Raw genomic sequence first — 16,647 nt, 5'->3', positions numbered from 1 at the left:
TTTCTCTCCCTCTTTTTCTTTCATGAAGGGAAACTGTGTTGGTCTTCACAGCAATTTGAAATATTGTAGGCATTTTGACAAAGATTCTGGTTGATCATATAAAAAGAATATAAAACACTCTCTCACAAATAATAGTTTTAAGATGACAAACTGGAAAATATTGTAACATATAATTTTTAAAAAGCTTCTAAAATGATTAATATATTATGGGATTAATCATAACTAGCTAATATGACAACAAATCTAAATTTATTGCTCACATAACAGTTCATTGAGGGCTTCCTAAGCAGGCAGCTCTTCTCTAAGCTGAGTTTCAGGGACCTGGGTCCCTTTTATCTTGTATTTCTACAACTGTCAACATATGGATCCCAAAGTTCCTTGGGTATTGTTTCCATTTCACAAAGGTTAACTGAGGCCAAGAAATGGTGTAGACAATATTGTTCCACATTTTATTGGCCAGAACTCAGTCACAGGGATCCGCTAGAAAGTGAGGCTAGGAAAAGTGCTCTAGCTGTATACCCTGGAGGGAGAGGAAAGGCTTTAAGAAGCATCCAGGCACTTCTGCTGTGCACTATTCCAAAACCTTAAAAGAATGGAGAGATAATTGATGAAGAAAATAATTATCACTCTTAGGTTTCTTTTTAAAAATAGTTCATTCCACAGTTTACATCAAATTTAAGCCTATGTAAAATATAAGTTCAAAGGAGAAGGGGTCCACAGAGGATAAGATGTTTGGATGGCATCATCGACTCAACGGACACGAGTCTGAGCAAATACCAGGATATAGTGAAGGACAGGAAAGCCTGGCATGCTGCAGTCCATGGGTTTGCAGAGGGTCAGACATGACTGAGGGACTGAACAACAACAAAATTTACATTTATGCATAATGCAGAATTTTCTATCAGTATTTGAAATGACCTTTGTATTATCCAGGTTTTCTGGCTTTATGACAGAAAACAAAACAATCCTGTTTAGTATCTAAGTGCTATTAAGTCCATTACGGCAATTATACTGATTCTTGTATAGAATTTTCTTTGTAAACTGTAGGATGCAACAAGATTACCTAAATGCCTTTATGTGCCAGAATAATAAATGAACTTGATAGTCAAGGGCACTATTTGCAATTGTTAGAAATGTTCTTCTGGAAGGTCAAAGAATTCTTCCACATATACTAATGTGACTATTTTAATTTTAGCACCAAATAATTGGCTAGCTTTTCTTCTCAGTTAACAGCATTATTAATGAAATCTATTTGCAGTTAGTAGTTCTATGCAGAGAAGATAAGAAATGGTAAATTATTCATTGAACAAAACATCCGTATTTTTAAAAGTGACATTAAACAAAGACAGTTAAAAAAAAATTGTTGGAGCAATGCCCTGATGCAATCCATGATCTTGGCCTTAATGCACAATATTTTAGCTAAAAGAGTTAATGAGCACTATAATGGAGAGGTCTGGAGGGATATATCTATTACTAAGGAAGTGATTCCAAATGAAAGCACAGGAAAAAAAAAAAGAATAAAAGGACATCAATTTCTGAGTTTATTTAAAGGGAAGGTGTTACACAGTATACTTTTTTCTTCTTTGGGGACTTTCAAAGAAAGACTAGATATGAGGTGAGAAGCTTTAGAGAACAAGAGTGGGAATTTTGTTGAGCTGAAGCTGAGGGATATTTGAACTTATCTAAAATACTAGGTACAATTTTTGTAAATGTCTGATCTAGGTAAGTGGAGAAATAACTCCAGAAAGAATGAAGAGATGGAGCCAAAGCAAAAGCAAAGCCCAATTGTGGATGTGACTGGTGATAGAAGCAAGGTCCGATGCTGTAAAGAACAATATTGCATAGGAACCTGGAATGTTAGGTCCATGAATCAAGGCAAATTGGAAGTGGTCAAACAGGAGATGCCAAGAGCAAACGTCAACATTCTAGGAATCAGCAAACTAAGATGGACTGGAATGGGTGGCCATTCCAGTCACCATTAGATGACCATTATATCTACTACTGTGGGTAGGAATCCCTTAGAAGAAGTGGAGTAGCCATCATGGTCAACAAAAGAGTCCGAAATGCAGTACTTGGATGCAATCTCAAAAACGACAGAATGATCTCTGTTCGTTTCCAAGGCAAACCATTCAATATCATGGTAATCCAAGTCTATGACCCAAAATGCTGAAGAAGCTGAAGTTGAACAGTTCTATGAAGACCTACAAGATATTCTAGAACTAACACCCAAAAAAGATGTCCTTTTCATTATAGGGGACTGGAATGCAAAAGTAGGAACTCAAGAAACACCTAGAGTAACAGGCAAACTAGGCCTTGGAGTACAGAATGAAGCAGGTCAAAGGCTAACAGAGTTTTGCCAAGAGAACGCATTGGTCATAGCAAACACCCTCTTCCAACAACACAAGAGAAGACTCTACACATGGACATCACCAGATGGTCAACACCAAAATCAGATTGATTATATTCTTTGAAGCCAAAGATGGAGAAGCTCTATACAGTCAGCAAAAAAAAAAAAAAAAAAGACCTGGAGCTGACTATGGCTCAAATCATGAACTCCTTATTGCCAAATTCAGATTGAAATTGAAGAAAATGGAGAAAACCACTAGACCATTCAGGTATGACCTAAATAAAATCCCTTATGACTATATAAGTGGAAGTTGGAAATAGATTTAAGGGACTAGGTCTGACAGACTGAGTGCCTGATGAACTATGGACAGAGGTTTGTGACATTGTACAGGAAACAGGAATCAAGACTATGCCCTAGAAAAAGAAACACAAAACAGCAAAATGGCTATGTGAGGAGGCCATACAAATAGCTGTGAAAAGAAGGGAAGCGAAAAGCAAAGGAGAAAAGGAAAGATATAAGCATCTGAATGCAGAGTTCCAAAGACTAGCAAGGAGAGATAAGAAAGCCTTCCTCAGTGATCAATGCAAAGAAAAAGAGGAAAACTTAGTATGGGAAAGACAAGAGATCTCTTCAAGAAAATTAGAGATACCAAGGGAACATTTCGTGCAAAGATGGGCTCGATAAAGGATAGAAATGGTATGGACCTGACAGAAGCAGAAGATATTAAGAAGAGGTGGCAGGGATACACAGAAGAACTGTACAAAAAAAGATCTTCATGACCAAGATAATCACGATGGTGTGGTCACTCACTTAGAGCCAGACATCCTGGAATGTGAAGTCAAGTGGGCCTTAGGAAGCATCACTATGAACAAAGCTAGTGGAGGTGACGGAATTCCAGTTAAGCTATTTCAAATCCTGAAAGATGATGCTGTGAAAGTGTTGTACTCAATTTGTCAGCAAATTTGGAAAACTCAGCAGTGGCCACAGGACTGGAAAAGGTCAGTTTTCATTCCAATCCCAAAGAAAGGCAATGCCAAAGAATGCTCAAACTACTGCACAATTGCACTCATCTCATACGCTAGTAAAGTAATGCTCAAAATTCTCCAAGCCAGGCTTCAACAATATGTGAACCATGAACTTTCAGATGTTCAAGCTGAAAAGGATCTCTGTTCCTCTGCCTTTTAGAAAAGAACAGAGATCAAATTGCCAACATCCACTGGATCATCAAAACAGCTTGAGAGTTCCAGAAAAACATCTATATCTGCTTTATTGACTATGCCAAAGACTTTGACTGTGTGGATCACAATAAACTGTGGAAAATTGTGAAAGAGTTGGGAGTACCAGACCACCTGACCTGCCTCTTGAGAAACCTGATGCAGGTCAGGAAGCAACAGTTAGAACTGGACATGGAACAACAGACTGGTTTCAAATAGGAAAAGGAGTACGTCAAGGCTGCATATTGTCACCATGATAATTTAACTTATATGCCAAGTACATCATGAGAAATGCTGGGCTGGAGGAAGCACAAGCTGGAATCAAGATTGCCGGGAGAAATATCAATAACCTCAGATATGCAGATGACACCACCCTTATGGCAGAAAGTGAAGAAGAACTAAAGAGCCTCTTGATGACAGTGAAAGAGGAGAGTGAAAATTTTGGCTTAAAGTTCAACTTTCAGAAAACTAAGATCATGGCATCCGGTCCCATCACTTCATGGCAAATAAATGGGGAAACAGTGGAAACAGTGTCAGACTTTATTTTTCTGGGCTCCAATATCACTGCAGATGGTGATTGCAGCCATGAAATTAAAAGATGCTTACTCCTTGGAAGGAAAGTTATAACCAATCTAGACAGTATATTGAAAAGCAGAAACATTACTTTGCCAACAAATGTCTGTCTAGTTAAGGCTATGGTTTTTCCAATGGTCATGTATGGATGTGAGAATTGGACTGAAGAAAGCTGAGCACCGAAGAACTGATGTTTTTGAAGTGTGGTGTTAGAGAAGAGTCTTGAGAGTCCCTTGGACTGCAAGGAGGTCCAACCAGTCCATTCTAAAGGAGATCAGTCCTGGGTGTTCATTGGAAGGACTGATGTTGAAGCTGAAACTCCAACATTTTGTCCACCTGATGCGAAGAACCGACTCAGTTGAAAAGACCCTGATGCTGGGAAAGATTGAAGGTGGGAGAAGGGGATGGCAGAGAATGAGATAGATGGTTGGATGGCATCACGGACTCAATGGACATGAGTGGGGTTGCAAAGAGTTGGACACAACTGAGCAACTGAACTGAACTGAATCTCTACTCTTTCTTCAAGAAGCAGCTCAAAACTATGGTGATCATATTCAGACACCATTAAGTGTGTCTCTAACATGCTTCCTTAGTATTTTGACCTTCTATTACTGTGTTTTTACAGTGTATTATGCTTTTTGTATAGTCTTTTGCTTCCAACCCATAGTTGTTAGCCTCTGGAGTGTAACAACTTTTAAGTCTTTGTCCAGAAGGAGTAAATAGAGAAATACAGTATATAGTGAGTCTCCATCAACTGTTTTTGAGAAAACTGTCTCCAACGGGTCCTAACACACTAATAAAAGTACATTAATATTTTAACTTAATTGAATTTTGAAAAATCATGAAAGAAATTATGCTATATTTGCAAGTGAGCATTACACAATATCCTTTCACCTACATCCAATCATGAAGCAATCATGAACATATAGTAATTTTAGTGTCCTTATTTTTTCAATAAATTCTCTTTCTAATACACACAATGAACTGAACCGTGTTCCCCTAAAATTCATATTTGACATTCTAACCTTCATGTTAGGGATGTTATTTGGAGATGGGGCCTTGGGAGTATCTAGGTTTAGACGGGATCATGAAGTGGGGGCACTTATCTTGGGGTTAGTGCCTTTGTAGGAAAAGATACCAGAGACCTGCTTTCTTTCACTTTCCTCTATGTCAGGTTATAGCAACAAGGCAACAGTCTGCAAGCCAAGAAGAGACCTTTCACCAAAACCTGATCATGCTGAATCCCTGATCTTGAACTTCCAGGCTCCAGAGCTGTGTGAAAATAATGTCTGTTGTTTAAGACGCAGAATCCTTGAAATTTGTTACGACAGCCTCACCTGACTAAGAATGTATATATACTGACTCTATAGCTCATATAAACGTAAACACACACACATTCTCTCACTCACTGATTATATAGGAAATATCATTTCAGATATAACTCAGAATTAAATGATATAATGTAACTGGCAGTAACAAGAAACGAAATATCTACTTTTTACCACTGAGATAATTAATCAGTTGCAAATTAAACCCCTAAACATAATACTGCATTTTTCAAAGCTAACTTTAACTATTTTAAAGGATCCATTATTCATCAAAGCATTTCTAAAACTGAAATCTATACTAGATTATCATTTAAGTATATTAACTTTTTAAATAAATATTATGTTAATTTATAAAAGAAACTAAAATTAGGTCTGCTTCACTGATAAATTCACATTACATCAATTTTGAGAGGCTAAAAGAAAACAAAACAAAACAGAATAAAAACCTTTGTATATTACAAAACCTGATAGTAATCAATACCTGTATTCCTCTTGTGTAAAGCGTGGGATTTCTCCTGGATGTAAGACAAGAATCTTCACAGTGGCACTGCTGGACATCACAGGCTCACCATCATCAAAAGCAACAATGACCAACTTAAAAAGTAGTAAAAACTCAAGTTAAAGATGATTTAAAAAAAGAAGACAAAAGCATAATTTTTCCATGAATGTTTTAAATTATTGAACTGCCTGGTTCCAAAAGGGGGAGCAGTAAACATTTTCTCATTGCCTACCAAGTAGAGGAGACATGCTAGAATATGCACAACAATCCCACCAAGTAGATGTTATTATTTCCATTTGCCAGGTGAGAAAACTCAAAGAAATTCAGTTAATAGCTTTGTGATATAATGAAACAGGGCACTCAAAGATGGTGCACTGGGACAACCCTGAGGGATGGGATGGGGAAGGAGTTGGGAGGGGGGTTCAGGATGGGGGAACACATGTACACTCATGGCTGATGCATGTCAATGTATGGCAAAAAACACTACAATATTGTAAAGTAATTAGCCTCCAATTAAAATAAATAAATAAATTTTTTAAAAAAAAGCTAGCAGTAAAATGGGTATAAGTTACTACATCTCTCAAAACCTTTTCTTTCTTTCATAATTCCACTGGTGCCTACAGTGAAAACATGAGACTTTTACAAGTTTGAACACATTTTAAAAGTATTAAGTTCAGTTGCATCAATAGCAAAAAGCTAATTAGCTTGCTTATAAAAATAAATTAATTTTTCCAGTGAATCAATTGTCTGCACAATTATACAAAAGAAATACTTCACTTTGGAGGATAAAATTGGAAATCTTCATAGTTTGACACACTTTGATATGCACTCTCTTAAAAACAATTAATTATATAAAACCAAGTTCATACTATAGAATAAAGAATGTTCAAATGATGTGAACTAAATAAAAAGTTTTTGTCTTAAGATTAATATCTGTATATCATTTATTACTACAATAGCTTTTATAATCATCATTTTTTGACTTACTGTATTATGTCAAGAAAAACTTCAGTTTATTTTAAGAAATATTAAAGTTCAAAACTATGTATTTCTCTAGAATGTATATACTTTTGGATGCTGCAGGTGATTAATCTAAACTAAATCAGACTAGATCATGGAACCACAATCAAGGGTCATCCTGAGAGTCACAATTTGCCTTCAGGTTAATACTTACAAACAGAACAATTATTTCAAATGGAGATAAAATTATGTGAGACAGTGCTCATTGATATTCACAAGGTTAACTGGTGAAAGTATCACCCCAATGTATGGTCAAAGGCTTTATTCTCAGAGACAAAATCTTTCTCGTAACTACAGAGAATGCAAACAGTCAAATATTTAATATAATGGATTATTTATGATAAAAGTGAAGGGTAATATTATTTCAAATTTTCTAAAAGTATAATGTATCAAGAAGACATAAACTTGAACCAGCAATTGCCTCTAGGTACTGATTTGAGGAAAAGAAATATCAAGTGGCAACTTATATCTGAACAAGGAGTTTTGCAACAGTAAATATCGTTGTAACAAAAATTGGAAACAGACTAATTATCCAACAACAAGTTATTGAACAAAAAAAGAAAAAAAAATAGTATAGTCATATAATAGAACATTGTACAACCATTTAAATATCATTAATAGTGTTCATATACTTAAATTTTAAAAAGTATTATGAATAATACAATCATACAGTCATGCTATTTTTAAACATTTTGTATGCTTTCATTTGCAGGGAATTTTATCACAAAGATAGAAATAAAATGGTAAATTTTAACCTCAAGATGAGAAATATCAAGCATTTTTTTCCTTTTTACTTAACTGTAGTTTCTAAGTGCCTATGCAGTAAAAATGTACTGTTTTGTAACTTTAAAATATTAAAAAGGAGAAAAATGGGAAAGTGTATGGTTATTTATTAAACCAAACTCTAAAACAAAAGTTAAATATCAAATAGACACTATAGAGAAAACACTGAACTGACCTTAAAAATTGTTGTAGGTTCTTCATTAAGATTAACTCGAGTTATTACTCTTCCAGAATCTTCTTCTACATCAAAAATACTTGCAGGATAAGGAAATTGGACATCATCTACCCTATATCTCACATGGCTTGCAGGTAATCCCTAAAATAAAATTATATATTATTTCACAAAATGAAAACAAAATGTAGTGATAATGCAAAATTGATTTGTAAAATAAATAGTCATTTAGAAATGAAAAATGATATTTTAACTTTTCATATTTTCAGGTTTACAATGTAGCAGAAATTTTATTTCTTTAGAATAAGAGTCTGAATCAGAGTAGTGTCTTTATTACATGTTATTTAAAATTATTTATGTAAAAGAATAAATCAAAGGTTTCCTTGGATGTCTTCCCTCCATATTTCTTTAATTCTATGAACTTCACATTCTTCTTTGAACATTGTTTCTCTTTAATATTTTATCATCTGAGATCATTATAAGTTATTTTCCTTATTAGAACTCTGTGATGCTCAGAGAATATAAAGTGTGAAGGATTAAGGTAAACTGGAGGAGTGGGTATGAAAGTAAAAGAAACATTACTTGCCATCTGTTCTATGCTGTTTACTAGGCAAGCTTATTTTCATAAATCAATTCTTACAACAATCCTTTAGGATAACATTACTACTAATGATGATAGGAATAATAGTAAAATAATGATAGTAAATATCTGTTGGAAGCTTATTATGTGTGAGAATCATACTAAAATTTTTACATATATAGTCTACCACACACTTTTTGAATGAACTTGAAGCTTCATTTAAGTTGGGAGGGTGGAGGGAGGGTGTTGGGCGGGTGGAGGGAGAGTGGTGGGCGGGTGTTGGGAGGGTGCTGGGAGGATGTTGGGAGGGTGGTGGGCGGGGGGGGGGGCGGGTTGGAGGAGGATGGGCGGGGGTGGGGTGGGGTTGGAAGAGGGTGGGCGGGTGGTGGGAGGGTTTTGGGAGGATGGTGGGAGAGTGGTGGGAGGGTGGTGGAAGGATGGTGGGAAGGTGCTGGGCGGGTGGTGGGAGGGTGGTGGGAGGATGGGGAAATCGGGGTCTTTTCAAACTGAGGCACGACTCCTGGGGATGCGCTTGAGTTTGTTTTAACATTTTAACAAATAAATGTTGGCAACTTCTCTGAGGCAACACAAGCCGGTCCCTGAGATCCCCATTGCAACTTGAGATGAACCCCAAGGTTCCCACCGCAACTCGAGAAAAACCACGAGATTCTCCCCTCAATGTGAGATGAGGCCCTTTCCCAGAGCAGTGTCTCGAGAGAAACTCCACATTCCCTCTTGAAATGTGAAAGGGTACTTGACACCCTTGATGCAACTCAGGAAGGTCCGCGAGACACCCATCCCCACTAGAGAGGAACCCCGAGTTTCACGCCACAACTCAAGAAGAGCCCTGTTTTCCCCTCCTCAACTCGAGATGAGGGTCAATTCCCCTGCTTCGTAGGGAAAGAAATTCCGACGTTGCCATCGGCCCTCAGTAGGAGGCCGATTTCCCCTTGAAACTTGAGCGCATCCCCAGGAGTCGTGCCTCAATTCAAAAAGACCCCGATTTCCCCAGCCATTCCAGATAAGCCTGATTCCCCTGCACTGACTCAACTAGAACACCGAGAATTGACTCAAAATATAAAGGGAGGTGTGACAGCCCCGTGGCACCTCGAGAAAAAGCCCCAGACACCTCTTTTACACCTCGAGAGGGAAGCTGAGTTCCATGTCTCCACACGAGACGAGGCCTGAATCCCTGTTGAAACTCCATAGGAACCCCAAGATTCATGTCAGAACTGGAGAGGAACCCTGAGGTTCCAGCCTCAACTCGAGAAGAGGCCCTATGCCCCTGCACCGACTGGAGAGGAATCCCTAAAGGCCCCTCGCAACTCGAATGGAGACTTAACTTTCCTGAGGCAACAGGAGCGGGTCCCTGAGGTTCCCGTTGCAACTCGAGAGGAACTCCAAGTGTCCTGCCGTGACTCAAGAAACCCAAGAGATTCTCCCCTCAATGCGAGATGAGGCCCCTCTCCACTGCAGCATCTCGAGAGAAATCCCACCTTCCCTCTTAAGCCTCGAAAGGGTACTTGGCACCCTTTAGGCAACTCAAGAAGTTCCCCAACATACCCGTCTCCAGTCGAGAGGAACCCCGAGTTTCCTGCCACAACTCAAGAAGAGTCCTGGTTTCCCCTCCTCATCTCGAGATGAGGGTCCATTCCCCTGCTTCATCTGCAAAGGAATCCCGATGTTCCTGTCGCACCTCAGGAGGAGGCTGGTCTCACCTTGAAACTCGAGAGGAACTCCAGGGGTCATGCCACCGTTAGAAAAGACCCCGATGTCCCTGTCCACTGGAGATAAGGCCTCATTCCCCTGCAACGACTCGAATGTCACCCCGAGCATCATCTCATGAGACGAAGCAGGGCCTGAGAACCCCATGGCACCACTAGAAATAGCCCCTGATCCCTACCTCAACTCGACAGGAGGCCTGACACCCCTTTTCCACCTCTAGAGGGAAGCGGGGTTCCATGCCCCAACACGAGAGGACGTCTGACTCCCCAGGGGAATCTCCATAGAGACCCCAAGCTCCCTGTCAGCTTATATGGCATTTAAAAATGTTGAAATGTCCCAGACATATATTAAGATAAGTTGGAATAGCAAACAAAAAAATTTATTTGTAAAGAAAAGCTACCATTTGATCATTTTGAAAAAGTCTGTAACTGTAACAGTCAAAAATACATTGAATGTCATCACTTATATTAGAGTTAAGACTGGCTTTACTTTTAATTATAATGGGGTGGACACTCTACTTTTTTTAAGTGCTTACAGCCAGTAAATCTCATCAGTCCTAGAGGTAAAATAAACACCTTGGACTCAGAGCTAATATGTGGTCAAGTTTGATTTCAAACCTTAACAAACACTATGCTATATCACAAAACTCTTAGAGAAGGACACTTCTATTTGGCATTATCCTGATGTGGTATAAGGGTGTAACACCAATGTTACCTCATAGGCTCATTTGATTAATGAAGCTTTGTGGGATGATGGTTCTGAGAACATTATTCTCAATATTGTTGAGCTTCTTCATGACAATCCTTGAATAGAATGTGTTGCTCATGTTGATTCCTGAGTTATACTGGGATTACAGGACAAATATGTCAGCCTACAGAACTTGTATAATCCCCTAATTACTAGCTGTAAGTCCAATCCTTTCATTCATGCCATCTTGGTTTATCACTACATCCTTGAACGCTTGATGCAACTCTGTTCACTCTTTTGTTTTTCCTTCTTCCTATCTGGTGACTCCATCTCAGATTCTGCTTGTTCCCACTCTTCTTAGAGGGTCCCAAGGCTCTGTGACAGGCACTTTGATCTTCTCTACCTCTACTCAAGTCATGTAGAATTTCTTCTAGTCCATGATTTACATACCTCCTGTTTGTTAATTATCCTAAATTTAAATTTTTAGCACTTTTGTTACTAGAGAAAAATTACAGCAAAAACCATTTCAAAAACAAATTTTCAGTTTCTACTAGCATCAATATCCATTCAGTCTATAGTTTTGCAATTCTTAAGACTATCATGACTCAGTTATCAAGAAATGTACAATATGTCAGTTATACTTAGCATCTAATAATGCCAAGATATTAGTGATACATTTGGAGTTTATAGTTTAATTGATAAAACCAACAAACCAAAACCAAACAACTTTTAGTGTTACAGAGTGTTATCCTGAAGATGCCTAAAATACTTTGCTATCCAGAATATCTTACAATCTTCCTGGAGGATTGCTACAGATAATGTTGTATGTAGAAGAACATATATGTTATATATTAGCCATATCAGTAGATTTTGAATTCTGATTTGACAGAGATTACTATCACATAAAGAAAATGTGGCCTTAAGATGACATTTTAAGCCCATAAAAGACATTTTAATTGTTTCTTCCATCACCCTGTTATCAAGGCACCACATTTCATTTCATAAAACATAATACAACTAAATACCTAAAATGATTTAGATGTTCTTTGAATGTATTCAAAAGGTTTTTTTTCTCTTTCTTTCATTTTCTCCCTCCCTCTCTCCTCACAACCTTTTCTTCTTCACTCTATTTTCTCTTTCCTCTTCTTCTCCTCCCTGTTTCCTTCCCTCTCTTCCTAATTTTCCTTCTAAAATATATATATTTTTAAATAATAGCCTTGTTTCAATTTGTTAATGTGGTGTATCACATAGATTTTTGCGAATACTGAAGACTCCTTGCATCCCTGGGATAAAGACCATGATAAAGGTCATGATGTATGATCTTTTTAATATGCTGTTGAATTCTGTAAAAACCATATGATTATCTCAATAGATGCAGAGAAAGCCTTTGACAAATTCAACATCCATTTATGATAAAAGCCTTCCATAAAGCAGGCATAGAAGGAACATACCTGAACAGAATAAAAGCCATATATGATAAACCCACAGCAAACATTATCCTCAGTGGTGAAAAATTGAAAGCATTTCCCCTAAAGTCAGGAAGGAGACAAGGGTGCCCACTCCCCACTACTATTCAACATAGTTTTGGAAGTTTTAGCCATAGCAATTAGAGAAGAAAAAGAAATAAAAGGAATACAGATTGGAAAAGAAGAAATAAAACTCTCACTGTTTGCAGATGACATTATCCTCTACATCAGATCAGATCAGTCGCTCAGTAGTGTCTGACTCTTCGCGACCCCATGAATTGCAGCACGCCAGGCCTCCCTGTCCATCACCAACTCCCGGAGTTCACTCAGACTCACATCCATCGAGTCAGTGATGCCATCCAGCCATCTCATCCTCTGTCGTCCCCTTCTCCTCCTGCCCCCAATCCCTCCCAGCATCAGAGTCTTTTCCAATGAGTCAACTCTTCGCATGAGGTGGCCAAAGTACTGGAGTTTCAGCTTTAGCATCATTCCTTCTAAAGAAATCCCAGGGCTGATCTCCTTCAGAATGGACTGGTTGGACCTCCTTGCAGTCCAAAGGACTCTCAAGAATCTTCTCCAACACCACAGTTCAAAAGCATCCATTCTTCAGCACTCAGCCTTCTTCACAGTCCAACTCTCACATCCATACATGACCACAGGAAAAACCATAGCCTTGACTAGACGAACCTTTGTTGGCAAAGTAATATCTCTGCTTTTGAATATGCTATCTAGGTTGGTCATAACTTTCCTTCCAAGGAGTAAGCGTCTTTTAATTTCATGGCTGCAGTCACCATCCGTAGTGATTTTGGAGCCCAGAAATATAAAGTCTGACATTGTTTCCACTGTTTCCCCATCTATTTCCCATGAAGTGATGGGACCGGATGCCATGATCTTCGTTTTCTGAATGTTGAGCTTTAAGCCAACTTTTTCACTCTCCACTTTCACTTTCATCAAGAGGCTTTTTAGTTCCTCTTCACTTTCTGCCATGAGGGTGGTGTCATCTGCATATCTGAGGTTATTGATATTTCTCCTGGTGATCTTGATTCCAGCTTGTGTTTCTTCCAGTCCAGCGTTCCTCATGATTTACTCTGCATATAAGTTAAATAAACAGGGTGACAATATACAGCCTTGACGAACTCCTTTTCCTATTTGGAACCAGTCTTTTGTTCCATGTCCATTTCTAACTGTTGCATCCTGACCTGCATACAAATTTCTCAAGAGGCAGATCAGGTGAGGTCTGGTATTCCCATCTCTTTCAGAATTTTCCACAATTTACTGTGATCCACACAGTCAAAGGCTTTGGCATAGTCAATGAAGCAGAAGTAGATGTTTTTCTGGAACTCTCTTGCTTTTTCCATGATCCAGCAGATATTGGCAATTTGATCTCTGGTTCCTCTGCCTTTTCTAAAACCAGCTTGAACATCAGGAAGTTCACAGTTCACATATTGCTGAACCCTGGCTAGAAAACCCTAAAGACACCACCAGAAAATTACTACAGATAATCAGGGAATATAGTAAAGTTGTAGGATATAAAATTAACACAGAGAAATCCCTTGCATTCCTATACACTAACAATGAGTAAAAGGAAAGAGAAATTAGGGAAACAATTACATTCCCTGTTGCAATGAAAAGAATAAAATACTTAGGAATAAAGCTACCTAAAGAAACAAAAGACCTATATATAGAAAACTATAAAACACTGGTGAAAGAAATCAAAGAAGACACTAATAGATGGAAAAATATACCATGTTTGTGGATTGGAAGAATAAATACAGTGAAAATGAGTATACTATTCAAAGCAATCTATAGATACAATGTAATCCCTATCAAACTACCAACGGTATTTTTCACAGAGCTAGAACAAATACTTTCACAATTTGTACGGAAATACAAAAAACCTTGAACAGCCAAAGCAATCTTGAGAAAGAAGAATGGAACTGGAGGAATCAACCTGCCCGACTTCAGGCTATACTACAAAGCTACAGTCAGCAAGACAGTATGGTACTGGCACAAAAACAGAAATTTAGATCAGTGGAACAAAATAGAAAGCCCAGAGATAAATCCAAGCACCTATGGACACCTTATCTTTGACAAAGGAGGCAAGAATATACAATGGAGAAAAGACAATCTCTTTAACAAGTGGTGCTGGGAACTCTGGTCAACCAATTGTAAAAGAATGAAACTAGAACACTTTCTAACACCATACACAAAAATAAACTCAAAATGGATTAAAGATCTAAATGTAAGACCAGAAACGACAGAACTCCTAGAGGAAAACATAGGCAAAGCACTCTCTGACATAAATCACTGCAGGATCCTCTACAATCCACCTCCCAGTGTAATGAAAATAATAGCAGAAATAAACTAATGGGACCTAATTAAACTTAAAAGCTTTCGCACAATGAAGGAAACTATAAGCAAGATGAAAAGATAGCCCTCAGAATGGGAGAAAATAATAGCAAATGAAGCACCTGACAAAGAATTAATCTCAAAAATATACAAGCAGCTCCTGCAGCTCAATTCCAGAAAAATAAACGACCCAATCAAAAAATGGGCCAAAGTACTAAACAGACATTTCCCCAAAGAAGACATACAGATGGCTAACAAACACATGAAAAGATGTTTAATCATCACTCATTATCAGAGAAATGCAAATCAAAACCACAATGAGGTACCATCTCACATTGGTCTGAATGACTGCTATCAAAAATCTACTAACAATAAATGCTGGAGAGGGTCCAGAGAAAAGGGAACCCTCTTACACTGTTGGTGGGAATGCAAAGTAGTACAGTCACTATAGAGAACAGTGTGGAGATTCCTTTAAAAACTGGAAAGAGAGCTGCCTTATGACCCAGCAATCCCACTTCTGGGCATACACACTGAGGAAACCAGAATTGAGAAAGACACATGTACCTCAATGTTCATCACAGCACTGTTTATAATAGCTAGGACATAGAAACAACCTAGATGTCCATCAGCAGACTAATGGATAAGAAAGCCGTGGTATATATACACAATGAAATATTACTCAGCTATTAAAAAGAATGCATTTATATATGGAATTTAGAAAGATGGTAACAATAACCCTGTGTACGAGACAGCAAAAGAGACACCGATGTATAGAACAGTCTTATGGACTCTGTGGGAGAGGGAGAGGGTGGGAAGATTTGGGAGAATGGCATTGAAACATGTAAAATATCATGTATGAAATGAGTTGCCAGTCCAGGTTCGATGCACGATACTGGATGCTTGGGGCTGGTGCACTGGGACGACCCAGAGGGATGGAATGGGGAGGGAGGAGGGAGGAGGGTTCAGGATGGGGAACACATGTAAACCTGTGGCGGATTCATTTTGATATTTGGCAAATCTAATACAGTTATGTAAAGTTTAAAAATAAAATAAAAAAAAAAAAGAAAAAAAAAAAAAAAAAAAAAAAGAATGCATTTGAATCAGTTCTAATGAAGTGGATGAAACTGGAGCCAAATATACAGAGTGAAGTAAGTCAGAAAGAAAAACACAAATACAGTATATTAATGCATATATATGGAATTTTGAAAGATGATAATGATGACCCTATATGTGAGACAGCTAAAGAGACATAGAGATAAAGAACAGACTTCTGGACTTTGAGGGAGAAGACGAGGGTGGGATGATTTGAGAAAACAGCATTGAAACCTGTATAGTACCATATGTGAAACAGATTGCCAATCCAGGTTCGATGCATGAGACAGGGTGCTCAGGGCCAGTGCACTGGGATTACCCTGAGGGATGGGATTGGGAGGGAGGTGGGATGGGGTTTCAGGATGGAGGACACATGTACACTCATGACTGATTCATGTCAATGTATGGCAAAACCCACCACAAACTTGCAAAGTAATTGCCCTCCAATTAAAATTAACTAATTAACTTTTTAAAAAATTAGACAAGAAGGGAGATAAGACAAAAGATATTCAATCTACGGTCACCCTTTTAAGGCTAAGTTTTCAATTCCAGTAATTATTAAAAGGTGTTAGAGAATTTTTTCTTTTCAGTGAAGCCTGTCCCTGAATCCATCACAGAAAGGAAGATCTTGCTGATACAGGCCAGTATTTCCTTTTGTGAATACATAACATGATTATATGGTCTGGGTGTCATATTTTTAAACTACTTGTAGAATAAATCTTCACAAATAGTTTGGTTGCAACAAACTATAATTATGAGCTAGAACTCTTTCCACACAAACTTTTTAAGCAAATGAATAGCTCTCCTATATA

General features: G+C 38.0%; 1 protein-coding gene across 1 annotated transcript in view; it reads right to left on the bottom strand.

Moving 5' to 3' along the window:
* The window catches only part of PCDH15 (protocadherin related 15), a 1,798,632-nt gene that overhangs the window by 190,798 nt on the left and 1,591,187 nt on the right, over positions 1-16,647 (bottom strand). Inside the window, exons 25-26 of the mRNA XM_045164127.1 lie at positions 7,940-8,080; positions 5,944-6,056 (exon numbers count right to left, since the gene is read on the bottom strand). Coding sequence (XP_045020062.1) covers positions 5,944-6,056; positions 7,940-8,080 — 254 coding nt within the window. The remainder of the gene's footprint in view (positions 1-5,943; positions 6,057-7,939; positions 8,081-16,647) is intronic.

Source organism: Bubalus bubalis, chromosome 23 (genome assembly GCF_019923935.1).
Source record: "Bubalus bubalis isolate 160015118507 breed Murrah chromosome 23, NDDB_SH_1, whole genome shotgun sequence".
Lineage (NCBI taxonomy): Eukaryota > Metazoa > Chordata > Mammalia > Artiodactyla > Bovidae > Bubalus > Bubalus bubalis.
Note: the sequence above shows the minus strand (reverse complement) of the source record. Positions and strands in the feature narration are given on the sequence as shown.